Raw genomic sequence first — 23,591 nt, 5'->3', positions numbered from 1 at the left:
ATCCGCTAGTTGCCCTACCAGCAGACTCCAAGGTCCCCAGGCTAATTTCCCATCGGGCCATGAGCTGCAGCAACGCAATGGGTCATGGCGAGTCACGTAGCAGTATGTCTAAAACTTACGATATATTACCAGCGCCAGCGCCAGGCAACAGCCCTGAATGGCTCGGAGTCCCTGATAAGCGCATAGTAGTATGTGCGTCCTCCTTGGAAGTCGAGCTCATGCATGCGACGCGCAACATGGTTGGTGGTATGAGAGCTCTAACCTATAAGCTAGAGCTGAAGGCTTAAAGTAGACTTTGTCGTGTCGGTTCATGCTCATGAAAGTAGTAACGTGGTGTAGACCGTCAGCTATCGAGAGCTGGACTTTTACTAGAAAATTTGATCACCTCAAGAGGGTTGGTTTTAGACATCGATGCTGCCAGCAGAAACTAGAAAGCATCTCTCTGTCCAAACGAATCATCTTCTCGCTTTACAGTTGGAATGCAGGACGCTGATCCAGAAGCCGGGGTGCTGTCCACATTAAATGCCACAGACGTGCTTGACCATGCGTTCTGGCGAATGAATCGTAGTATCCAAAAATCATTACCCACATGCACTTTGAGCAGACACGCTCGGCCCTAAACCAGTCCGAAGGTAACCTTAGTTGAATATTCCGTTACAAACGAGAAGCGCACTTTCTCAAAACTAGATGACATGGCGGCGAGGGGAAGTATTTCGGCGTTGCCGGTTGCGTTAGCGTGCGACTATGGGGCGTAAGAGGATCTGGGGATCGCCTGAATGGTCGGCGCGAGTTAACCTAAGATTTTAGTTGATCGTCAGTCACCAGTAGCACTCCAGATTCCACTAGTGCCAGCCATACCTCATGATAACACATCCTTCCCAGTGGCCAATGCCTCTGAGTAGCTTTATGAGCCAAGCCTCTAAAGCATCTATACTTCTCTGGTTGGTACATGTCAGACTCCAAATCTTGAATCGAAACCTGAAGTACCACCTATTTGACTCTGGAATGACGGGGACTGTTGAAGCAGAAGAGTGTCATTCTTGCCTGTGGGTGGTCATCTGTCTATAGCCTCTCAAGCCGGGCGAAATAATTCATTGGTAGAAGAAGAATATCCGTGCTTGTTATCACTCGAGTTGCCAAATGTGTATGACTGACGTAGCGGCTCTCTAGTCCGTAACTCTTCTGCAGACTGATCTCCCCTGCACATTTATCAGATAAGCTTGTACCTGCTGCCACTGTCCGGAGAATATAGAAGTGGTACAGATGCAACCGCATTAGATTCTGAACCCTTCTCTGATAAATCATGAAGTAATCGTCGGAGAAAAGTCAGTAGTCAGGAGAGACGCAGAAAGCTAAGACGAGCCAAATTGATATAGCAACGTGGATTACCCCCCGAGCAGTGCAACCACGCAAGCCTGGGTGTCCAGAAGCATTGTTGCACCGGCCGAATCAACCATGAATGAAGTGCAACGTGAAAGGGACTTAAAGTCTGGCCCTCGGCGTCGAGTGACGTACAGGGGCTCCGTCACATGATGGCAGGCAACCAGAACTAGAAAAGCATCAATTCGATTTGATCAAAGATACTTCCCCTCTAAACGTGGGCTACACAGGCATCAGAGTCATATACTAACTGGCATCACTGTGCTAACAAGACAGCCTCTTCATCTCCATTATAAAAGCCCCCTCAATCGCCGCCCCAAGACCGACTCGAAGATTGTTTTCATCTCCATCCTCTTCTCCCTCTATCTTCTTCTCCTCAAGCAGGTACGCTCCAAAAGTAAACAACAATCATGTCTCCCACCCAATCTCTTGGTAAACTCCTGGTTCTGATTCTCATCTCTTCAAGCTCTGCCATGTCTCTCACTCGCTACACTGCACCCATCCCCCAGGGCGCGAAGGTGGTCGAGACGCGTGAGCAACTCAACCAAGTAGTTCGGGAAAATCCCGAGACTGTCCTGTATGACCAGGATGGCGGCTACATGTTGAAAGATGAGAGCGGAACCGTGGTTGCCATTGCTGCAGACTCTCTGTGTCCCGAGTTGGACCAGGCCTTGGCCGAAGTCGAGGCCCTCCAAGCAGAGACGAAGCTGGCTGGCAATGCCGGAGAACAAGGTGACACCACCAGCAAGAAGAGAGACGTTAATGATGTTCAGGACACTAATCGTCCACTTCGTTGTTCTCATCCTAGATGCTTCAATTCCGCCATCTGCCTGACGTATACCGATTGTCACGTCTGTTTGCGATCACACCACTGTATTTGAGGTGGTCGATACTTTACATGGTGGGGTGCGGAGGGCTGGAATGAATTTCAAATAAGGAGAATTGGTGAATAATTGGATTGTGATGGACTGTGTGGCAGTGGACTACCTCCATGAAATTGTGGCCATGTATGTATGCAGGTGTCATGCTAGGCAGACCAGGGCAGAGATGGTTTTCAATGGCTTGCTCCTTTGGGTGGCCTGGACCGAGAATATAATGTGGTTGTCGTCTTCTTCGTGCAATATGGGTGTAGCACTAGTAATGTAAGAACATAGAGGGGCGTTTTTAGCTAGTCAAAGCGTACCCAGGCGTAGGCGATTACTACATCAGAGAGACTCAAGTCAGCCCCAAATTGTCTTCTTTATCAGCTACAGGATCAATTATGCGCACCACATATACACGAAGACAAGCTTAGGGTCTGCTAAATACATTCGACGGACAACGAACATGATCTTGTTTACAGATGATTCACAAAGAGGCCACAGACCATGAATGACCGTACGATATGCTATGATAGCACTATGTAGACAGACAGACTCATCAACAAGCTAAGCGAGTAGGTTTGAGTGCTCTCAGCAGGATATCTTGGAACTCAATAACATTCTTCCTGCTTCCATATTCAGCAAGATGAATTCCCAAACATAACCCAAACTTGAGCATCTCATGGAATTTTCCAATAAAGAAGTTCCTTCCAAAGCTCATTAAAGTCATCCCAGGTCATATTCGAGGCGTCCTTGGGTGTGATTCTTGCAAAGACAATTTCGGCGTAGTTCTTCCCTTCTGAATTTCGTTTTGCAAGTCGTGAAAGCAAAATACAAGTAGCCTGAAGAGGCGAAATAAACGTTGAATCCAGCTCGTTGCACGACGAAACTATTCTTGCTAACAACTCGATATCATCCTTGTATAGAACATGGGGAGCGCTTTGGCTGAAGTCCATCAGACCCCTGTACCGTATCGCTAGGTTTTCAGCAATGGGAGTCACGGCGATCCGGAGGCAGGTCTCATATAGAATGTCGGCGTATTCTGTGGACTGCTGGGTAAACCGAGGGTCGAAGATATACCCCTTTGGTATGTTGTGAAGTATGTAGATTTTGACGCAACCAGATAGATATTTCCAATTCTGCCAGGTTGTGGAATCGTCCTTAGGAGGATGAGGGAGTTTAATATTGACAAGGTCTTGTACATGCCACTTCTTAAGCTTCTTTCTGACTTGAATAGACCACTCGTACGCACTGTCCATGGACAGGTCAATGTTGACTTTATCTGCTAGTATTTCGTCTTCTGACGTGCTGAATTTTCGGATGACTTCCTCATTGATGCGGCGTGTCTGCGTTCTTTCCATGATTATGGGATGAGGATGGATGTTGTAAGTCACTGGCTTTGACAGATAACAGTAAACGGATGATAACTGCCATATCCTGGGAGTTAAAGTTGGTCAGAGTGCATAGCTCATATTGTAGACCGAGTTGACACAATGCTCACTACTAGGCTGCTCGGGAATTGCCTTGTTCAGAGCGGGATGCTTCTAGATTCACTATAGGAAATTCCCGGCCATTCACTAAGCCTTGCTCAGTAACATTGTAGCTACTAAGTAATGCTATGTGGCGTCCAGGGTATCCCTCTGATGGTCGGTAGGGTCATCTGCACACGGTGATCATCCGACCAGCGAGCTGGCATAGCATATAAAGAAGTCTCAAAGGAGCTGTTGGGGAATTGCCAGCCATTCTCTCTCACAACTCCAGCCAATACACACTCTTAAGTGGAAGCTGTATTCATTCATACAAGTGAAAGTCAAAAGTTTCCAGCGAGACGGTGTTTGAGGATTTCCCTTTTGGGGTCTTTCAGGCTATACTTCCGATCATCTGATTGCCGCCCGCTGATTGGTCTCCGCTTCAGCATCAATTTTACTCTCTTCGGCAATCCACTTTTTTCTCCGTCCCGACTCCATCCATCTCTTCCATCCTTATCCTTCCTTTCCAGTTCCTCTCCTCTCCTCCTCTCCTTGGACATCCTCCCTCCCCTCATCACCGCCAACCATGTCCAAGGCCACCTTCGCGGCCATCGCCGCCGCCAGTGCCGCCACGGGCGCCGGTCTGACGGCTCTCTTCTACTCCCCTCGACCCCAACCACAACAGCAGCAACAACTCCCCCAACAACAACTTCCTCCTCACCCTCCGACTACTTCCTCCGCCAAACTCCCCGCTCCTCAACCCGCCGCTCCCTCTCTCGCCCCCAAACCTACCCCAACCAGCGGCTTCCCCGTCGACCCAGCCGGCATCTACCAGTATGGCTTCCCCGGTCCCGTGGCCGACACCCTCCTCTCCGCACCCCTAGCAGGCGCCTACGACCGTCGCACACGCAACCCGTCCTGGGTCGCCGAACACATCACCCCGCAGTCGCTCGCACAAAAGAACGCCGACCGCAAGGGCAGCACATTCTTCGAAGACACCACGATCCCGCCGCTATTCCGTGCCAAGCTGTCCGACTACTTCCGCTCCGGCTATGACCGCGGCCACCAGGTGCCCGCCGCAGACGCCAAATGGTCGCAGGATGCCATGGACGCGACCTTCGCGCTGTCGAACATGTGCCCGCAGGTCGGTGAGGGATTCAACCGCGACTACTGGGCCCACTTCGAGGAGTTTTGCCGTGACTTGACGAAGAAGTACCCCTCCGTGCGGGTGGTTACTGGCCCTCTTTACTTGCCTCACCGTGATCAAGATGGAAAGTGGCGTGTCTCGTACGAGGTTATCGGAAACCCGCCGAATGTTGCTGTCCCCACGCACTTCTATAAGGTCGTGTATGCGGAGGAGGGCCCTGCTACGGCGGGCAAGGTTGCGCTGGGCGCGTTCGTGCTGCCTAATGCAAGGATCTCGAATGATAAGCGTTTGACGGAGTTTGAGGTGCCTCTTGAGGCTGTGGAGCGCGCTAGTGGACTTGAGTTTGCGGCGAAGTTGGATGCTGGGCGCAGGAAGAGGCTGTGCCAGGAGGTTAAGTGTGATGTTGTGGTGAGGGAGTTCAACAATGCCAGCAAGAAGAAATAAATCTGGTATGGAGGTGTAGATTGAGAGATGGATGGTTTGTGGATAGTGGGAAGGGAAGAGTTCCTTTATTTGTACTATAGACTTATCATTATTCCCTTTGCATGGCCAGGGATATCATTAGGTCGATTTCGGTTCTGTATAGATTGATACCGCATCTATATATGTATTCATATTGATCAGACATGATAGTTTTCCCCAGGTCGTATAGATATAGATATAGCCATAGCGCTGTCTCCGCAGCCAGTTCATAAACCAACTTCCGCGCCCCAACGCGGGTTTTATACACACACAACGAACACATTACCACCCACAAACTCCACGCCAAATCAGACTCGTAAGCAAACCACATCAACACTGAAACGCAACCCCCGACTTAGTCGCGACATTCCCCCCTCTCCCCGCAAACCCTGTCCCCTCGGAGCTCACCTCCACCAAACCAGGGCGAATCCCCTCCTTGTCCTTCTTTTTCTTCTTCCCCGAACCGGAATCCTTGTTACTGTCCTTTGACGGCGTGACATCCGTCTCACAAACATAGCATAGAATCCGTCCATGCAGGGCAGCGGTCTGCTCCTGCTCTTCTTTGGAGGCGTGCGGGTCCGGCGCATCGTGCGGAGTCATGAATTTGTTGACGCATGGTTGGCAGATGACGTGGCCGCAGGGTTTCGTTACTTGATGTAGCAGCACTGTATTAGTAGGTGCGTTGAGGAAATATGCAGTGGGTAAGTAGGTAAAACATACGCATTGCTTTGAGCCCATTTGTCAGTGTTTTCTTGCAGCTTGGGCAGACACGGGCCGGGGAGCCATCGGAGGCCTTTTCTTCGGTAAAATGCACCTCGACTAGGGATTTGAGGGAGTAGCTGTGGCGGTTGGAGTCGGTGGAAGCGGGACAAATGGGGGTTAGTTTAATGGCTTTGTTGGCGGCGATTTCGTTCGGGTCGGTGGTGGGTGTGAGCGAGGGGACCCAGAAGGATGGGAGGGCTGATTTGTTTGATTCCTGGAGATTGTCAGCGAGCTGCTTACCAAGGGGATTGACAATGGTCTTAGACCTTTTCCTTCTTCAGCTCATTCTTCAACCGTTCTTGCTCCTCGCGCGCGATCCTAGCCATCTCTTTATCATCTAATTCAAACACCTTCTTCCGCTTCCCATCCACCTCTACCTCTCGCGCCTTGAAAGCAGCCAATGCCTCTGTGGTATCTGCTTTGCGTTTCTTTGAGCTCTCATCATTCTGTGATTGGCTTGACCCGTTGTTCTTCTTCGCTGCTGCATCTAACCCCATGCTCACGAGTTCGAAATCACGGAGTTCCCGCGTTCGCGCTTCATCTAATGCCCGCTCCTCCTCCTCTGCAAGACGCTTTTTGGCTTCATCTCGCTCCTTTTCGAGACGCTTGATTTCCTGTCGCTGGGCGAGAAGGTCACTAATGGCGCATTCGCGACAGAAGAGATCACCGTTGGTGGCGCAGGCGACGACGGGTTCCCGCGCAGGGTGTAGGCAAAGTCGACACGAGCCGAATGGGAGGAAAGAGTCGCGGCCGATGACTCCGCGTTTGGTGCCCCAGCTTGACTTGAGAAGATCGCGCTCGTAGGAGGTAAAATGAGGAAGGGAGGTGTTGCGCTTAGAGTGCGCCATGGCGGTGGTTCTCTGCGGGGGAGGTGGATTGGTTGGTGTGAGGTTATGGATGGAGCATCGGCGAGGAAGAAGATATTGCGGAGTGGGGATCGGAGGTCGGAGGGTCGGTGCGGAGTAAGTTATGTGGGTAGATGAGGGGATGAAGCTTCCGGTAACACCAATTCAGATATTCAGCAAGTTAGATATGTGACAGGTCAAGCCAATGGCTAAAATAAAGTAAAACAAGTTGGTTCGAGAGGGGAGATCAGTTGAAGGAAAGTTGAAGCTGGAGAAATCGTGGCCGACGCGATTATGTCATGCCGTCACATGTAATCCTTCAATCCCAGAGTTTCATCTCTCTTTCTCTTCCATTGCTTGTCCAACTGGAGTCACAAAAGAGATACAACATAAAGTTGAGATACCAATTAAATCTAACAAAGGGTGGAGACGATGGGTCGTCAGCAGCCATACAATCAAGAACAATTCTAGTGAAACATGTCCGAGGGGGGGAGAGCAATGCCACGGTTCTGAACCCCCTCATTTGATGGGTTTATGACAGCCACAGCAGAGATAACATTCACGCTTTCTCGGCTTTGCATGATTTTCTTTCTCTCTTGGATGCCCTTTGGTATGGGCGTTATGGTAAGTTCGACGCTATCAGAACGCGCACATTAGTACTCATTATGCCTTGGGTCGTTTCGGAGTTGAGACGCTCACCAGCGTCCTGTCCCTCATATACTCTCCCACCAGGCCTGTCTCATTGAGAATACTCCAACACACATCATAGAAGTCCTTCTCTGGGTCAGTGCAGTCGGAATTGCGGCTAGCAGGCCCTTTCCGTGGTTTCTCTGGCTTTTGGGGGCGTCTCTTTCTCGGGGCAGTCTTTGCTTTAGCCAGAGACGGATTGACCTCGATGTCTGTAAATCCTGCACTTGCTACCTTTCGAAACACCGCTTCTGCCTCCTCAAACCCTGCTTCCATAGCCTCTAGGACCTCATCCCACCAGCTACCAGCCATATCCTCTAGCGTCAAAGATTTCACGATTTCAACAATACCGGCAGGCTCAGCTGCCCCAGTTTGCTCTGCGTCTGGGCCGGCCACCAAAGCAGCTGGGAGTTGGGAACTGGTAGTTTCTGCGTTGATCATGTTGGAGGTTGACGCGTTTTCCCATACAAGCTGGTCGCATTCACTGCAGGTTTCAGATCCCCACGGACCTTCTTTGTTCTCTCTTGTGGCCTGTATCGGGGTATTGTCCCTGATGGCAAAACTGTTTGCACCCATTTGCCCGTACTGTGTTGTCATCATGTCAAGCTCATCTGTTTTTTCATTGTCTTCCTGTTGCTCCTCGGCATATCCGTGGTCACTAAAGTGAACCTCTTCTTCAGGATAGTCAAACATGCTCTCTGGTAGGAAGATGCCGCGGTCATCAGTATCCACCTGTCTTCCAGGATCGTTGCTGAACATGCTCTCGCTTTTTCTCTCGTAATAGTCACCATATTCGTCCACCTCATACTCGTCATTTCGTTCAGCCGTTTCTATCCAGGACTCGGAATCTCGTACGGGGCTATCGCTATAATCAACGGTTTCCCACGAGTTCGTTCCGTCATCAGAGACTTCAGGTCTAACAGCATACTCGGTCGAGTCATCCGTGGCTTCCCCGTCGCCGGTCATTCCAGCTTCACGATCCCCTGCAGTATGTCCAGCGAACTCTCCAGTCTCGCTATCCGCCGCCGCCTCAAACATTGGTGGAGGATCCGAAAGTCCAACAACCGGGGGCTCTAAAATAAACTCGAGGGCTGCACAAATCAGTTGGTGACCTTCTCCTTCTGATACCTGCAATGTCTCCAGGAAGACCAGCATATTGTTCACTCTCTAGGGCGCTCACCTATTCGTTTCCTCTCCACGGACGGTGGACACTCCCACCCCCTCCGCACAGAATCGACGTACTCATCCACAACCAGATATATTTCCCGGACCAGGATCACGAGCAAGACCCTGACGACCCTACCCAACATGATAGTCCCCAAGTATCTATCAGTACCTGCGAACAACCACAACCTGGTCAGCACGTAACTTTTCACAGAACGACCTTCGCTTGCACGTAGGAAGCAAAATGAACTCGCGGTAAAGAAATAAAAACACACGCATTGCAAAACCCAGACACGTCCTGCTGATCTTATAGCCATAATACCCGGCCACGCACACCCAGTACCCCGCGCAAACGGACCAAAGACTGATTGGGTATACCAAAATGGCGAACACAAGCACCTTGGCCTTTATCATTGTTCCGGATATTATTCCAAAGTCATTGCTGAAGTTAAGATGACCGCGTGTAAAAAGACGGTAGGTTGTAGGCACCTATGTGTAGGAGGCTTCAAGTAGTAGGTGGTGATAGCCTGGAAGTAAGTTAAGTAGCATCAACCCAACCAGGCAGGCAACTACTCTCCGACCACCTCCAGCACCAAAACAATAGGATTACACCAATATTGAAACTGGTAGTAGCAGCAATCTGATTCCAATCCCCAAGGGAGAAATTTTTTTCTTATCTTAGAAATGAAGAAATAAAAACAACGCAAAATGTACTACTGAATCCACAGTGGGAGGCCAGCCTTCTGCGGTGGATCCAAAACAGCAGTGCATCAGGTCGCTAGCGATGTCACTTTCTTTTCTTTTCCCTTTAATACATCTCATTTAATATTCCCCATATATTTGAAAGTTCATCTTCTATTTCATAATTTTTATCTATCTGCTTTCAAGTCATTGGTATAAACCGATAGATATACGCTGAAGCGATACAAATACTAAGAACCTACTGATATATCACCTTTCAGGAGGAGATATCGAAGTAAATATAGAAATGAAATCATGAATATCTCAAGCGGTAGCTACTTAATAAGGTCTACTGAATATTGAGTGTATATGAGATAGTTCGGTACGCAGCGATAGCAGATACATATGGAAGCACCTCGCGTGCTACACTGCCATTTTCACCTAAGCGTTGAAAATGCCAGGTGAATGAATGATACTAGATAAGTTACGTAGTTCTATTTAATCTTAATTGCTATCACAAGTGAAGTGAGTCTGCTATAGTCATTACCTTGACTCTGGTGAATTGTTAACTAAAATATTAGCTAGGGATGGAATGCCAGGTTTTCACTGCTGTTGTTGTAGGCTTTTCCAATCATGTGAAGGTGATTGGAAAAGCTGAAGCTAGTAGCTGTTTTCCTGGTTCATACTAGTCCTCGTTATATATGTCTTGAATGTTTGGCTAGCGTGCGCAAAATCATGGAATAGGCCATGGAGTCATTACTAACTATATATCGTGACTAAGTATGTTAGCAGTACAAACTAGGACAAGTCCTTACACGTCAAGTTTAAAAACGTAAAGTCCATGCTGGTGGCTACTACGTACGAGGTATAACCGGAAGCCAGATCTATTTTTGCATCCTCAAGCTAGAAGCATCTTTCATAACTAGCTAGCTCATAATTACGAATCCAATTATTCCTCAATGCCATATCACGCCAAACATAGTCGCCAGGGAGATCTCATGCACAGGTATCTCGAGTTCAACTTGACAGAAAATGAAAATCAAGACAAGTAAAGAAATGACATTTTTCCGCCCACGTGCCTTACTCGAACACAATACATACCCAGCCAGAAAACGACCCATCCATCCAGGAGATCCAACAAGGACAAAAAAGTGAAGATAAAGAAAAGCTGGAAAAGTGGTATCAAGGTCGTAACGGCGCCGGACTCGGTCTATTTGCGGAGCCCGCGCGCAGAAGAATCTATCAGGTGAAACAAAAAGAGTCGATAGGTAACGTCAGAGCTCTAAATCATATAAGAGGTAATAGTAATACGAGATGATAGAGAAGGGCAAGATGCAATGAAATAGTTTCAAAATGAAAGATGATGTGGGGTATAAAGTGAGTCAGTCGTAAGATAATGAGAACGAAGAAGAAAATTAGGCGGGTCTTGACAAGGGTGAGTTGAGAAGATATTTTTTTCTTGGTTTCGCTTTGAATTTGTTCGCTCTGTTTATGCGTTGACAGCTTGCTCGGGTGTGGCAGTAAGTTTCTTGGGCGTGGTCTCGTCGACGGCATTGCTATCTTCGTTCAAAGAGGATTGTTCGGGATCCGCGGTGACGAAGGAGTGTTCAGTGTGTTTGGAGCTCGACTCGAAACCATCGTCGCTTTTGGCCTTGTGGACCTGGCTATAGAGATTCTCTGACTCCTCGATGAAATGCGCACTATTCCTGGTGCCTGGACTCAAACTACGCAGGGAGTGCGGTTGGCCGGGGTGCAATGACCCTGAGGTGATCGAGTCCGCACTACTGGCAATAGCTGGATCGGACATTCTCGGCTCTTCCGATGGGGTGGGTTTCCGAAGTTTGAGGCGTTCCTCAGGTGGCATGTTCTGCCACTCGCTTCCAAAGGTGATAATCGAAGCCTTCTTGCCATGTACAGTGAAGCTGGCAGACTTGCGGGACAAGCCTTCGCCTTCATGCGCTCCTTGACCGTCTTCGTGCGCGGCTGCGGCGGAAGCCGAGTCGCGAGATTTCTTGCTGCGAGGGAGATGGGCGTGGGGAACACCGGGGGTATCCCGGAGAGTCCGGTGAAGACTGCGGCGAATCCGACTGGAACGGTCCATTTGAGTTGTCTCTTGGGTGTCGTTCTGCTTCTGATCGATGTCACCGTCCTTGATAACAAGGGATTGCCTCTTGGCCTGAGGAGAGGTATTCACCTCCAGCAAACCTGCCTCGCGAAGCACGCGCTCTTCTCCATCATCGAAGCTTCCAGGGGATGTGATTTTGGAAGCACGTGAAGCCAAGCTAGAGACGTCTATCTTACTAGCAGCACTGAGCACGGAGGCTTCCCGGGTCAGTCGGTTCGATGGCTCGGGAGAAGAAGACTTTGTACGCTGCTTCAGATCTTCTACCGATAGTCGTCTACCAATCCGAGAAGCGGCTTCGGATGACGCAAAGGATGCAGGAATGCTTGGTCTGCGCAGTTCTTCTGCTGCAGGTTGAGGAGCCGGTGGTTGGCATATGGAAGGAGGCTTGATAGATTCAGGGTGCGGCGAAGGCGGCGCCGCCGTCTCCTTGATCGGTGACGCTAGTTTCTCTGGCGCTGCTTCATCCTCCCCTGAGTTAAGGGAAGGGGAGGTGGTATCTGCGGGAATCTGTAGCTGCAAACGCTTTTGCTCGCCCAAAGATGGTGTCTCCGCGTCCCCTTCACCCAAGTCGCGAACGAGCACTTCGCGGTAGCACCTGGTACGCCAGATATCCTGCCTCACCCACTTGAGCTTGGCAGCCATGCGGCCCGCAGCCATAATGACGCTCTCTCGCGCCCTGGAGTGCACTGGAGTCAGGACTTGCAGATGTCTAGCGTTCCTTAGCAGATCGTCAAGCTGTCGCTGGCTGACGAAAAGTTTCTCATTGGCCTCTCGGATCTTCTGGCGCATCAGATGTCCCCGCGCGACGATCACGTCTTCGCCCATATCTGCCTCGGGATTTGGCGACGGCGGTTCCTTTTCGTTGAGGGAAACACTAGAACCCCGGCGGCTCATCCGGTTCCGCTGCGCCTCGTAGTCAGTAGCCATCATGCCCTTGCTCCGGACGCCAGTGGTTCGAAAGGCTGCAGCATAATTGAGCTTGGCCAGCCAATCGTTCATATCTGACTCGCTATTGGCCAAGAAGACTTCCTCCAAAGCGTTGTGACGAACAAAGACAAACGCATGCTTGTGCTTCTTATAACCATTATCAATCAAAGACACTGCATCATCGGTTTGCATAATCCCATCAGGTTTGAAGTCGGTCAAAGGCGGTTTAAATACAACGGCTCGACGGCGGCCTTCTTTGTGGTGTGCTTCCTCTTGGTGCATCAATGACTTCACCCAGTTAACGTCTCTGAAAAAGTAGAGCTTCGAGAACGTCAGAAGGGCACCCCATTCTTGCCATGGCGAGCGAGCCTTCTTTTTCTTTGGGTCCTTGCGCCAAAGCAATCCAACCTTGGCTACTTTGATATCCACCAGGCCTGGGTTGGAGTCTATCGGGTTTTCCATACTCGATGGCATAAAGGCATCAGGCCGTGAACGCAGGGAGACAATCTGCAACACAGCGGCTTTGGAAAAGGCACGATGGAGGTTTTCGATATCTGGCGGTCCATCTGTTCCATTACAGCGATACGGATCGTCCAGGTTCATGACATCCTTGAGACTTGGTCGAAGAGAGTCGAGTTTTCCATCCATGATCAGGGTGTAGGGATCGACGGGTTCTTTGGTGGAACGACCGAGGTGGTCGGAGCTGGCCGTCTTGAACAATGTTCGGCGAGGCTTCGGAAGATGACGCCCGTTGGGGTTCGTGTCCTCGATGCGAATGAAAGGTGTGTAGGAGATATTTTCATAAAAGCATTCCAGGATATCTTCCGAGATGCCCTCTCCGCGGGTATTTTTGACATAGTCTGGTTTCTGCATCTTTCGTTTGTTATTCTTGTTGAAGACGTCGGTATGTAAGATCAAGATCGAAAACGCAATGAAATATGCCTGGTCTGCAAAAGACAAGAAGAGTTAGAGTATTCAACAATGCGAGTGTTTAGGGGACATACCAGTACTCGCAAAGATACCCGGGTTACACTCATGATATCGGTCAGCGAAGCTCTGGAGGAAACGATCAATCTGCTGAGTCTCCTTTGGGAGTTCCACCTCCATCAATAGCTTCCTAATGGCCATATCGATCGGGTCACCAAAGAATGAGAATCCTCTCATGTACTTGCGCAAAGCGTTCTTATAGAACTCATCATTTGATTGCGAGAGTACACTGGCAATTACACTCTTTGGTACGGTTGCATCAAGCCGCTCCAGATACGTGGCCGGGGTATCACTTTCCTGTCTTTCCGGATAAGAGGGCGATTTGGAGACCGGCGTCTCCGCGCCCCTGGCCGCAGGAGATCCACTCCTGGGGAACGGAGGCTCGGAGTTCTGTCGAAGCCGCTGTGGGATGTTGAATATATCGCCAAAGCTCTTCCGTCCACTGGTTGAAGTAGACGTTCGGCCAGACGAGGTGAGATGGGGCGACTGTTGCGGCTCACTGTCCCGAATATTGGCCAAAGAATCCAGCGTAGATGAGCGAGCCCGTGTAGTAGGCGGGTTACGTTTTCGAATGGACGGCGTTGAATGGCTCGAATGAGCGGAATTTGCCGAGTCCTTCCTCAAGAGAGGGGGCCGAGGAGAGGCGACACCAGCGGAGGAGCGCGATGGTGACGGCAGTGGAGAGACGTGATCCCGGTCATGATCATCTGAAACATCCGACGTGGGAATCGAGGAACCCGGTATCGACTTGGGCGCACGTCCATTGAGCGACTGCGAAGCCGTTGGTTTGGGAGGTAAGGGAAAGAGGGGGCCCTTGTTTCTCTTCAAGCGAGGCATACGGAATCGTTTTGTGCTAGAAATTGAACCCTCGCTCGTTGGAATCCCACGCGAGGCTGAAGCGCCATGATCCCCACGATCCTGATCAGAACGTGATGACTCGGAAAACCGTGCATCTGTCACAGAAGAGCGATGGGAGTCAACAGGCTGGTCGCGGCCACTGCTCCGTATGGATGTAGTCGACAGACGGCCCGGTTCCTCGCCGCTAACTCGAGACTCTGGTCGACAGGGATTCGCCGACTGCGACCCTGTCGACCCCTGAGCAGTATGCCTGGACTTTCCATTGACCGTAGACTGTTGTGGGGGGATCTCTTCCACCGTCGGAGTTTTCGAATCGGGGAACAGTTTGAACTTGTTCTTCCGCTTTACCGGCTCCTCGAATTCATGACTTGTCGGCGCCGTCGTGATGATTGTAGCTATAAAACGCAGAAGCATTGGAAGGTTAGTCACCAAGTTCAAATCGTCGGGTGGGAAACAAGAGATGCGAAAATTGTAGGTTCTGGGGGGATGAATGACTTACGCGGAGGCAAGGATGGCACAGGAGGGATCTCCTGCTCTGCTTTAGCGTAAGACTTGGACAATTGCGGGTCCGACGCATGACGAAGCCTCATGAAACTGAAACGGTTCATGCGCCAATTCGGGCCGCTGCCCGGCAACAGTGAGTTCCCAGTGTTTCTGGACTTTAGAGTGGGTTCATCCGCGCGACTGCGACTTTGTGTGAGGCCAGGGCCATCAGCCCTATAGTCATCGTTGTGCTCGGCATCATCTGGACCAGCCAGCGATGGTGACCGTGGAGCAGATTCGGAATGTCTAGGGGCGAGGGCGGTGGTCGAAAGCGTTGGACGAGGCAGCTGTTCGCTGTGACGGGACTGCGGTGGATCGTACAGATAGCTCCGTCTTTTGGCTTCGTTGTCAGAGGAGCCGAGGCGCAGTGCTTTCCAATGCATAGTGACGACGGTTTCCAGGAATAGTGTTTTATGTAATCCTGCAGCGCAGCGTGCTTGAGAGACCCATCCGATACTGCTCGATTGATACTTGGCGATCGTCCCACAGCGGGAGGTATGTCACGGCTTCAGTCGGATTTGCGATCGGAGCTATGGCGACGGCAAGCTCTTGGGGGGATTTTGAGGGAATATGTCACCGGCCGAGCAGACCAATTTGCATCGCGAATCAGCGGAAGGGGAGAGAGAGAGAGAGAGAGCGAGGCAGGGAAAAGTTGGCAGCGCAAGGAGGTGGGGGCAAGATCGCTGGGCGGAGGAGCGCAGTCGTTTAAAAAGGGGGGGCGTGGAAAGGAGGTGGAGGTCGTCAATCACCAACGCGTAAATGCAGTGTTCCGGAAATATCGTAAAGGTCGCCAATTGAAGACCGTCACATCGCCAGGTGCGAGGTCGATGGAAAGGGTTATGGAGAAGGAAGGGAGGGCCGCGTTGAGAATTCGGGGCGGGCGTGGAGAGAGACTCAAGGCAGGGCAGGGCAGGTGAGGGGACCAAGTAAACCACAACCACAAACTAGTTAGTTAGCAGTAGTAGTTAGGACGCAGTCCCAAGGAGACCAAAGGAGGGGCAGAGAGCAAAGAACTTTTGAGTGATGTAGTAGTAGTAATAGTAATGGTAGAGCGATATAAGTGAAAAGAAAAGAATAAAAGAATTAGGAAAAGAAGAAGTTGGAGACAAGGAATGGTATTGAGTGGGAAACCCGGGGCGAGGGTGGTGGCAGGAGGGCTAAGAATCACGGCCAGGCAAGACAGCGCGAGAGAGCCGAGACAAGACGGAACCGCGATGATGCTGCTGGGGTTCACTTTTCGCTGCTGCTGACGACGGAGAGATTCCAGAAATAAGTGGAGTTGGTTTCTGTTGGAGTTTCTATTGCCATTATTCAACCAACCACACGTGCGCTCGCTCTTGTTTACTGTGGATATCCTTACTCTTTCTTTTTTTTTAGTTTTTAGTTTTTCCTTCTCAGCCCGTCAGCCTCCCTTTGGTGTGACGTTTTTTTTGTTACATTGTTTTTTTTTTATGGTCGCGATCTTGACTGGCATGTCAATTGATTAATTAGAAGCTCTATCACATTTTCTATGTCACCCATGTATGTATGTATGTATGTATTTGACTTGTTTCTTTCGACCAGGGGTCGTCCTTACATCAATGATGTACCACCGTCATCAACACACTACACACTCACATAATCCATAAAGAACAATGTAAATAGCACTCAATGTCTCTGATCTAAATATGTCCACGATCGGGTCTTGTCTGCAGAACCTCGGACGGTTATCCCAGTGGATTTGTTTCTATCTTTAACTCCTAAAACAGCCCCTAGATACCTCGTCCGGAGTAGCTAGACTAGTTCCTTCACTAGTAGCAAAATGGCAGTCAAGTATGGGGGGGGAAATTAATTCCTGGCCGCAAAAGCTGGCTGGCTCCCCTTCCGCAGCTCCCGCCAATGCTGATCGCAGGACCCTCGACTCGCCCTTGGAGCAACCCTGACAGCCAGGCCTTGTATAAGTCTGTTGTTTTGTGAAAACAACAGATGAAACTATAGATCGGGAAAAAAAGGAAGAAGCTGCAAGGCGGCGCGATGGAGCTGCGACTTGCAACTGGCTTCCCCAGCCATGCGGCCACGTGACCGCGGTCTGGCCACGTCAGGCTTCAAGGCCATGACCACCGCTGGCGTCATCTCCGGCTATCCTTTTCGCCCGCCAGATCCGTCGCCGCCCAATTGTCGCCCCCATCGCCCTTTTCGTCTGTCGCGACAAACTTGATTTGCATCATCTTGGCTGCCGCTGGATGCCGGTAGGCCGAGTCGTTCTTATTCTAGGCATCTGTGTTTCTTTCAATTGGATCAGTTACGACTGCTTGCCAGATGGTCTGGTTATCGGTGTCCTGACCCTATCGAACCAAGGTTCGGATTAGGAACAGAACCGCACCTCATAACTTACTGACCTTAGCTCACTATGGCGTTTCAAGTCCTGGTATGCCACTGGGACGCTGCCCATGAATTCCCGCGAAATGCACTGTTGAGTCAATTCGTGTGCGATGATGCCTGGGATATATATATAGATAGATATTTTCACTCATTGATGTCAGTCCAACTACGACGTGAGCTGATACTTGAGAGCAATGTCATAACGTTGAACAGTCCATACTGCGTCTTTGCACCAGGAGACCTCGTGGTCGGTAGAGCAACAGCTTCGATCTCAACATGACGACATAAGATTGCCCGGTAAACAGGGCAAATTCATGTGGCAGCACCAGTAAGCTATGCGAGCAACGCTTGGAGAGAAGCAGGGGCACCTTTGAATCATATAAGGCCACCTTCTCGGGGTCAGATAGGAGCTTGGGGCGGCAACTCTGGCTTCCGGGTCCAACTATGTGTACGATCCCTTTTCTTCGTCTTTCTGGGAGGGATGGGTCTGACACGTACGATGATATGGCTGTATGGCCACACATATGATGCTGGGTGGACTCCTGTGGGGATAGGTCTAGACCACCAAGATCAGTCACGGTCTCGATTTTCATCCCACTGTTATGGATGGCTGTGGTGTACCAGTCTCTATAGGTACAGGGTTCTCCTTCAACACACAAGTAGCATATTGTTCCCAGGAAAACTGCGATCAATTGAGTCTCTCAAGAAAAGTCCCACCACGTCCCATCTGCATCTAAATCGTGAAGACTTCTGAGTTAAACGAGGCATGTCAGTAAAAGGGACCGGTGTGAAAGAGTGAATAATAGCATAGCCATGAAGGTGCCTTCGTGGTTTGAGTAGTTAGATTAGCCACAAGAAACAAGCCCAACTAAGTCGCTCAGCATTGACTGTAGCCTTCGTCTTCCGGTGGGACCTTTATGGCCCATCAGAGGTATGCTATGTGTGGTCTTGCCGAGTCTGGAAGGGCTTTGAGTACTGCTGATGCTGAGACAGCCGCACAGACTTTATATCGGAGGTACCTGATGGCTTCCATATAGTCTCTTAATATCTTCCTGTACATGGGACTCTATATACTGAAAGTGTTCGGCAGAGCAGAAGCGCAGACACCCTTGCCTATTCCAGAATGGCGGGTCAGCGGAGTCAACCGGGGCGTGACATGGCCACTAGTTTTAAAGCGGTTAGAAACAGCAACTATCCGCAGCTGTGAGCTAGCCGGAACAGGAATAGTGCCCGGGCCATCCAATGCGGGCATCCATTCGATGTTCTCCAAACTTCGATTATAGCTGCATTCGCCCTCGCCGACTTAGCCTAATCATCAATCGTGGGCCTTTTTAAGTATTAGACTAACTCTTGTTCAGCTCGTGGTGGCTGCAGACACCAATACCTCGGTATCTCTACCACTGCCTGTTCAACCTTGTGCTGAGCACCGGCACACTTTCCTCGATGCTATGTCCCAGCCATATAAGGTTCAATTCTCCGACTCAGTGACAGAATCAGCTATACACGGTTCACTGCTTCTTATATAGTACTTGAGGATTCAATAAAGCCAAGCTCAGCAGAGTCTTGGTTCCAGAGCTTGAATACTCGGTAGCATTCCAGGGATTGTGGGGAGACAATCCAGGAGCAGCAGCCATCATTTGGTGCCTGAGGCACACAGCACTGCCTCGTCTCCACTCCCAATACTTACCAAGTCACCCACCATTCCTTCCCTCTTTCGGCCTCCTCTCTTTCTCTCTCTCACTTCTGCTCTCGTGCACCACTTTTCTTCCCACTCACGCCATCCTTCTCCATCCATTTCCTGCCAAACTTCTGTCTGTCATTTTAGGTTTTTTGAAGGAGATGACTCGGTGACTACTCTTCAATCCCGGCGTACTCAACATCCATAATGCGTCACCTCTTATCACTGCTGGTGCTTCTGATCGCATCGGCCGCCCTGGTCTCCGCCGTCCCCGCCGGCTCCATTATCACTCCACAACCACCCGTCGAGCCCGTTCACCTTCTCTCTTCCCAGCCCTCTGATCCCCGGAGGCCATGGATCCGCCTCCGTGACTGGATCATCGAGTCCATATGGGGCATCGAAAAACCCGCGTCTCGTCGATTCCCACTCAACGATTCCCCGCGCAATCGCTCTCCTCCCTCCCGGATTCTGGCGCGCTACGGTAGTGACGTCGTACTTCGTTTCAGCCTGCGCAATCACGATGAGGCCGAGGCATTGGCCCAGGCTGCAGACATTCTATTCCTGGACGTATGGGCGTCTACTCCAGCATTCGTAGATATCCGACTGGCCGAGGAAGTCGTAAGTGGTTCATCCTTCCGTCCATATCTGCCCGGTTGACTGATACCTGATCCACTGTGACCCTCGCAATAGATTCCCTCATTATTGGGCTTGCTACCAAATTCCCTCCAGACCGCATATACTCCCCTAATAGACAACCTGGCAGAGAGAATCTATACGACCTATCCATCTAAAAAGCCGATAGGACTTGAAGGACAATCCGGATTTGCGTCGTCGAGTCGGCCTGCGCCAAAGTTCGGTGACCTTTTTTTCCACGAGTATCAGCCTTTGTCCGTCATTATTCCCTGGATGCGGCTGCTGGCTTCCATGTTTCCATCCCATGTGCGCATGATTAGCGTTGGAGTATCTTACGAGGGTCGCGAAATTCCCGCCCTCCGACTGAGCGCAGGCAGCTCCACCGCGGCGTCAGGCCCTCGTAAAACGATCATCGTTACGGGTGGTAGCCTTGCTCGCGAATGGATTGGCACCTCAACCGTGAACCATGTAATGTACACGCTCATTACCAAGTATGGCAAATCCAAGGCCGTTACCCGCCTTCTACAGGACTTCGACTGGATCATGATCCCCACGATCAATCCCGACGGCTATGTTTATACCTGGGAGACGGACCGACTATGGCGTAAGAATCGACAGCGGACCAGCCTACGCTTCTGTCCCGGAATCGATCTTGACCGCGCCTGGGGCTTCGAATGGGATGGCGGTCGGACCCGCGCGAACCCTTGTTCAGAAAACTATGCTGGAGACGAGCCCTTCGAGGGAATGGAAGCACAACAATTAGCACAGTGGGCGCTCAACGAGACACAAAACAATAATGCCGACATCGTGAGCTTCCTTGACCTTCACTCTTACTCTCAAACAATTCTCTACCCCTTTTCCTACTCCTGCTCCTCGATCCCTCCAACGCTCGAGAGCCTGGAAGAGCTAGGCCTAGGCTTAGCCAAGGCCATTCGGTACGCGACTCACGAAATCTACGATGTCACTTCTGCCTGCGAAGGCATCGTCACGGCCAGTGCGGCAGATAACAACCCCGGGCGGTTCTTCCCCATTGGTGGCAACTCCGGTGGCAGTGCGTTGGACTGGTTTTACCACCAAGTGCACGCGACTTATTCATACCAGATCAAGCTTCGTGATCGCGGAAGCTACGGGTTCCTCCTTCCGTCTGAACACATCATCCCCACCGGCAAGGAGATCTACAATGTCGTTCTGAAATTGGGATCCTTCCTCATCGGAGGCGACACATTTGACGTCGATTGGGAATCAGAACTCTTCGATCTGTCAAAGGACGAGTCGGATCTGGATAGCCGCTATTCAAAATCCAATGACCGCTCCCCGGCGTATCTACACAACGCCAACGGCCCCCTGCCCAACATTGACGAAGACGAAGATAAGGAATGGGTAATGGTGGAGGAAGAAGACCACACAGACGATGACGACGACGACGATGATGATGAAGAAGAAGAGGAAGAGGAAGAGGAAGATACATATTGGGCCACCGAACACACATACGAATTCCGGCGACGACGCTGATGATGGACAAACTAATCAACCCAGTTTATATGACACCCTCGCCCATATACTCTCCTTCTGATGACGATCAATAATGACTAATGACGGGTTTGCGGGAGTGATTGACGTGTTTATCATGCTCTGCTTCTCGATTCTTTTTATTATTTTAGATACTGTTCCCTTCAGATGCCTATAGCCTATAGAGCTTAAGGGGTATTCTCTACATAATTAAATACAGAGTAATCCAATGAATCGTTCTACCAAGTAATCGATCCGTAGTAACTAAATGGTGTTTCATTTCTTCTGTACTGTATTGAAAAGGTAAGGAATTGAAAGCTAAGCCTCATAATCTACTTCACCCCACTCTTTACTCAGGTGCTGTGTATCATGATCATCGTCATACATTCATTCGTTAGGTATCTTTCCGATGCATGTACATAAACCTCCGCCCCGGCAATTTCTAGATAAACTTAGCGCAAGAACATCCCCCATATAAGGGTGAATCTTCGCATCCCCGACGCCGAGCAGCAGAATCAAGGGAAAGAAAAAGAAGAAAGACAGAAAAAAAAAAAAAAAAAAAGGAAAACTAGAACAACCACGCCACAAACTTCCGATAAAACCACCCGGCTTTCCCATCCGTCTCCTCCCTGAAAGCCTCCCGCCGATAATACTCCTCCTCCATCCGATCCACGACATCCTTGCCTGTGAATAGATCCGCCTCGTACGGACTAAGTCCCTTACATCTCGTGACGAGCTTATACCCGAAGATGAGGATCAAGTACAACGGGATTCCCAAATACGCCGTGATAAAGGTCTTGTAATCGAAGTTACCCCATTTCTTGTTATGGGTGAAACAGTCATAGCTCTTGGTGAGACAGATGAGGATACAGAAGACCAGGGCGACGTAGGAACCTGCGGCGCCGAGCGGGGCGCGGTACGCCAGGTCCGTTACTGGGATGTTTTGGGCTTTGCGAGCGCGGACGAAGTAGATGTGTGTTACGAGGAGGGAGATCCAAGTGAGGAGCCCGAAGATGGTGACGAGGTCGACGAAGTAGCGGAAGACGGTTTTGGAGTCGTTGGAGACGTTCATGTAGGCGATGCAGGCGATGCAGGAGCAGAGGATGAGCGCGTAGACGGGGACGCCGCGGCGGTCGGTTTTGGAGAGGAATTTGGGGGCTTTGCCTTCTTTGGCGAGGCCGTAGATGGTCCGGGTTGCGATGTAGAGGTCTGAGTTGGCGGCGGAGAAGACGAAGAGGAGGATGCAGGCGTTGAGGATGTGAGGGAGGACGGGGATTCCTGCTAGCTGGATGGCGACGACGAAGGGGGAGGCTGCGGCAGAGCTGGATTGGTTCGTGGCGAAGATGAGTTCCTTGGAGTTGTAGGGGACCAGGGTGCCGACGAGTAGTACAGAGAGGATGTAGAATACGACGATGCGGAAGAAGGTGAGTTTGATGGCCTTGGGAATGCTCTTGCGGGGGTTTTCCGCTTCGCCGACGGTCACACCGACGAGCTCTGTGCCGAGGTAGGCAAAGGTGGCGGAGACCATGGTGGCCCAGAAAGCGTAGAAGCGGCCGGCCGGGCCATCGTCGATGTAGGTATTGAAGGCACCAGGGTCTTTCCAATAGCGAAAGCCTTTGCGGTCGTGATCGGGGCCACCACCGAGCATGAGGATGAAGGAGAGGAGGATGATGCCCAGAATGACAATGACCTTGAACGAGGAGAGCCAGAACTCGAACTCGCCGAAAAAGCGAACCCCGAAGTAGTTTATGGTTACTATCAGGACGAGGAATATGGTTATCCAGACACCTGCGTTGACTCGGCTCGTGTCTATCCAGTAAGATATCACAAGGGCGCCGGCAGTGAGTTGGTTGGGTGTGACGATGATGTACTTGAACCAGTAGCTGTGTAACCCCAGATTAGCAGTGACACTAGAGAGAATAGGGTAAAGGGGGGCTCATACGTCCAGCCAAGCGCGAAGCCGAGAGCAGGGTCGCAGAATCGCACCGCGTAACCTGTGAAGCCAGAGGACAATGGTAACCAAGCAGCCATTTCTCCCAGGCCGCACATGACAAGGTAGACAACGAAGCCCACTACCGAGTAGGATATGAGGATGGAGGCAGGCTGTGCGAGTCAGACTAAAGGTTCCTAAGTATGTTGTTGCTGGGATAGGATACTTACACCAGCCCTGGACAATTGATTAGCGTGGCACAAAACTGCAAGTGACAGTCTGACTTACTTTGCAAGAGCAGATCCAGTTCCTATGATGAGACCCGTGCCAATTGCACCTCCAATGGCTGGGAAGCTGATTGTTAGACTTTCTGCCGCGCATGTGCAGTCAATGTGAAGGGCATACCAATCATGGAGATGTGGCGAGCCTTCAGGGCACGATGCAGATCATGGTCGCCAGGAGCAGCCTCGAGGGTATCCTCGCCGCTGCCATAATCCGTCACGTACTGTCGTTTCTCGGGGGAAATGTCGGCGGAGCCATCTTCTCTGAGCCCCATGTCTTATTGTGAGATGCGCTCACTACA

At 50.7% G+C, this 23,591-nt stretch overlaps 10 protein-coding genes across 10 annotated transcripts; 3 read left to right on the top strand and 7 right to left on the bottom strand.

The window, feature by feature from the left end:
* Positions 1–965: 965 nt before the first annotated feature.
* Positions 966–1,435, bottom strand: BDQ94DRAFT_129056 (uncharacterized protein). The gene has a single exon (XM_026763916.1). It carries the CDS (start codon positions 1,303–1,305, stop codon positions 1,063–1,065), a length of 243 nt encoding a protein of 80 aa, XP_026628554.1. The 5' UTR covers positions 1,306–1,435; the 3' UTR covers positions 966–1,062.
* Positions 1,436–1,936: 501 nt separating this feature from the next.
* BDQ94DRAFT_139740 (uncharacterized protein) lies at positions 1,937–2,483 on the top strand. The gene has a single exon (XM_026765493.1). It carries the CDS (start codon positions 1,980–1,982, stop codon positions 2,259–2,261), a length of 282 nt encoding a protein of 93 aa, XP_026628553.1. The 5' UTR covers positions 1,937–1,979; the 3' UTR covers positions 2,262–2,483.
* A 437-nt stretch (positions 2,484–2,920) lies between these two features.
* On the bottom strand, positions 2,921–3,601 carry BDQ94DRAFT_168543 (uncharacterized protein; the record flags this gene model as incomplete). Its single annotated transcript, XM_026771092.1, has 1 exon — positions 2,921–3,601. One exon carries the CDS (start codon positions 3,599–3,601, stop codon positions 2,921–2,923), a length of 681 nt encoding a protein of 226 aa, XP_026628552.1.
* Positions 3,602–3,981: 380 nt separating this feature from the next.
* On the top strand, positions 3,982–5,684 carry BDQ94DRAFT_139739 (DNA/RNA non-specific endonuclease). The gene has a single exon (XM_026765492.1). It carries the CDS (start codon positions 4,296–4,298, stop codon positions 5,298–5,300), a length of 1,005 nt encoding a protein of 334 aa, XP_026628551.1. The 5' UTR covers positions 3,982–4,295; the 3' UTR covers positions 5,301–5,684.
* BDQ94DRAFT_168541 (putative RING finger domain protein) lies at positions 5,649–6,928 on the bottom strand (the record flags this gene model as incomplete). The annotated part of the gene is made up of 3 exons (XM_026771091.1): positions 5,649–5,968; positions 6,039–6,294; positions 6,347–6,928. 3 exons carry the CDS (start codon positions 6,926–6,928, stop codon positions 5,649–5,651), a joined length of 1,158 nt encoding a protein of 385 aa, XP_026628550.1.
* A 362-nt stretch (positions 6,929–7,290) lies between these two features.
* On the bottom strand, positions 7,291–8,521 carry BDQ94DRAFT_139737 (uncharacterized protein). The gene has a single exon (XM_026765491.1). It carries the CDS (start codon positions 8,369–8,371, stop codon positions 7,589–7,591), a length of 783 nt encoding a protein of 260 aa, XP_026628549.1. The 5' UTR covers positions 8,372–8,521; the 3' UTR covers positions 7,291–7,588.
* Positions 8,522–10,762: 2,241 nt separating this feature from the next.
* BDQ94DRAFT_186334 (Arf family guanine nucleotide exchange factor SYT1) lies at positions 10,763–15,457 on the bottom strand. The gene is made up of 3 exons (XM_026775127.1): positions 14,854–15,457; positions 13,514–14,749; positions 10,763–13,456 (listed from the first exon to the last, which is right to left on the bottom strand). Exons 1-3 carry the CDS (start codon positions 15,278–15,280, stop codon positions 10,947–10,949), a joined length of 4,173 nt encoding a protein of 1,390 aa, XP_026628548.1. The 5' UTR covers positions 15,281–15,457; the 3' UTR covers positions 10,763–10,946.
* A 1,092-nt stretch (positions 15,458–16,549) lies between these two features.
* Positions 16,550–18,124, bottom strand: BDQ94DRAFT_139730 (uncharacterized protein). Its single transcript, XM_026765490.1, has 2 exons — positions 17,472–18,124; positions 16,550–17,414 (listed from the first exon to the last, which is right to left on the bottom strand). The coding sequence occupies exons 1-2, from the start codon at positions 17,849–17,851 to the stop codon at positions 17,285–17,287; spliced, it is 510 nt and encodes a 169-aa protein (XP_026628547.1). The 5' UTR covers positions 17,852–18,124; the 3' UTR covers positions 16,550–17,284.
* An 890-nt stretch (positions 18,125–19,014) lies between these two features.
* Positions 19,015–21,089, top strand: BDQ94DRAFT_139728 (M14 family metallopeptidase). Its single transcript, XM_026765489.1, has 2 exons — positions 19,015–19,554; positions 19,627–21,089. The coding sequence occupies exons 1-2, from the start codon at positions 19,144–19,146 to the stop codon at positions 21,079–21,081; spliced, it is 1,866 nt and encodes a 621-aa protein (XP_026628546.1). The 5' UTR covers positions 19,015–19,143; the 3' UTR covers positions 21,082–21,089.
* Positions 21,090–21,646: 557 nt separating this feature from the next.
* BDQ94DRAFT_168537 (dicarboxylic amino acid permease agtA) lies at positions 21,647–23,564 on the bottom strand (the record flags this gene model as incomplete). Its single annotated transcript, XM_026771090.1, has 5 exons — positions 21,647–22,961; positions 23,021–23,181; positions 23,239–23,245; positions 23,297–23,354; positions 23,414–23,564. The coding sequence occupies 5 exons, from the start codon at positions 23,562–23,564 to the stop codon at positions 21,647–21,649; spliced, it is 1,692 nt and encodes a 563-aa protein (XP_026628545.1).
* Positions 23,565–23,591: the final 27 nt, after the last annotated feature.

This window comes from Aspergillus welwitschiae (genome assembly GCF_003344945.1).
Source record: "Aspergillus welwitschiae strain CBS 139.54b unplaced genomic scaffold BDQ94scaffold_9, whole genome shotgun sequence".
Taxonomy (NCBI): domain Eukaryota; kingdom Fungi; phylum Ascomycota; class Eurotiomycetes; order Eurotiales; family Aspergillaceae; genus Aspergillus; species Aspergillus welwitschiae.
Note: the sequence above shows the minus strand (reverse complement) of the source record. Positions and strands in the feature narration are given on the sequence as shown.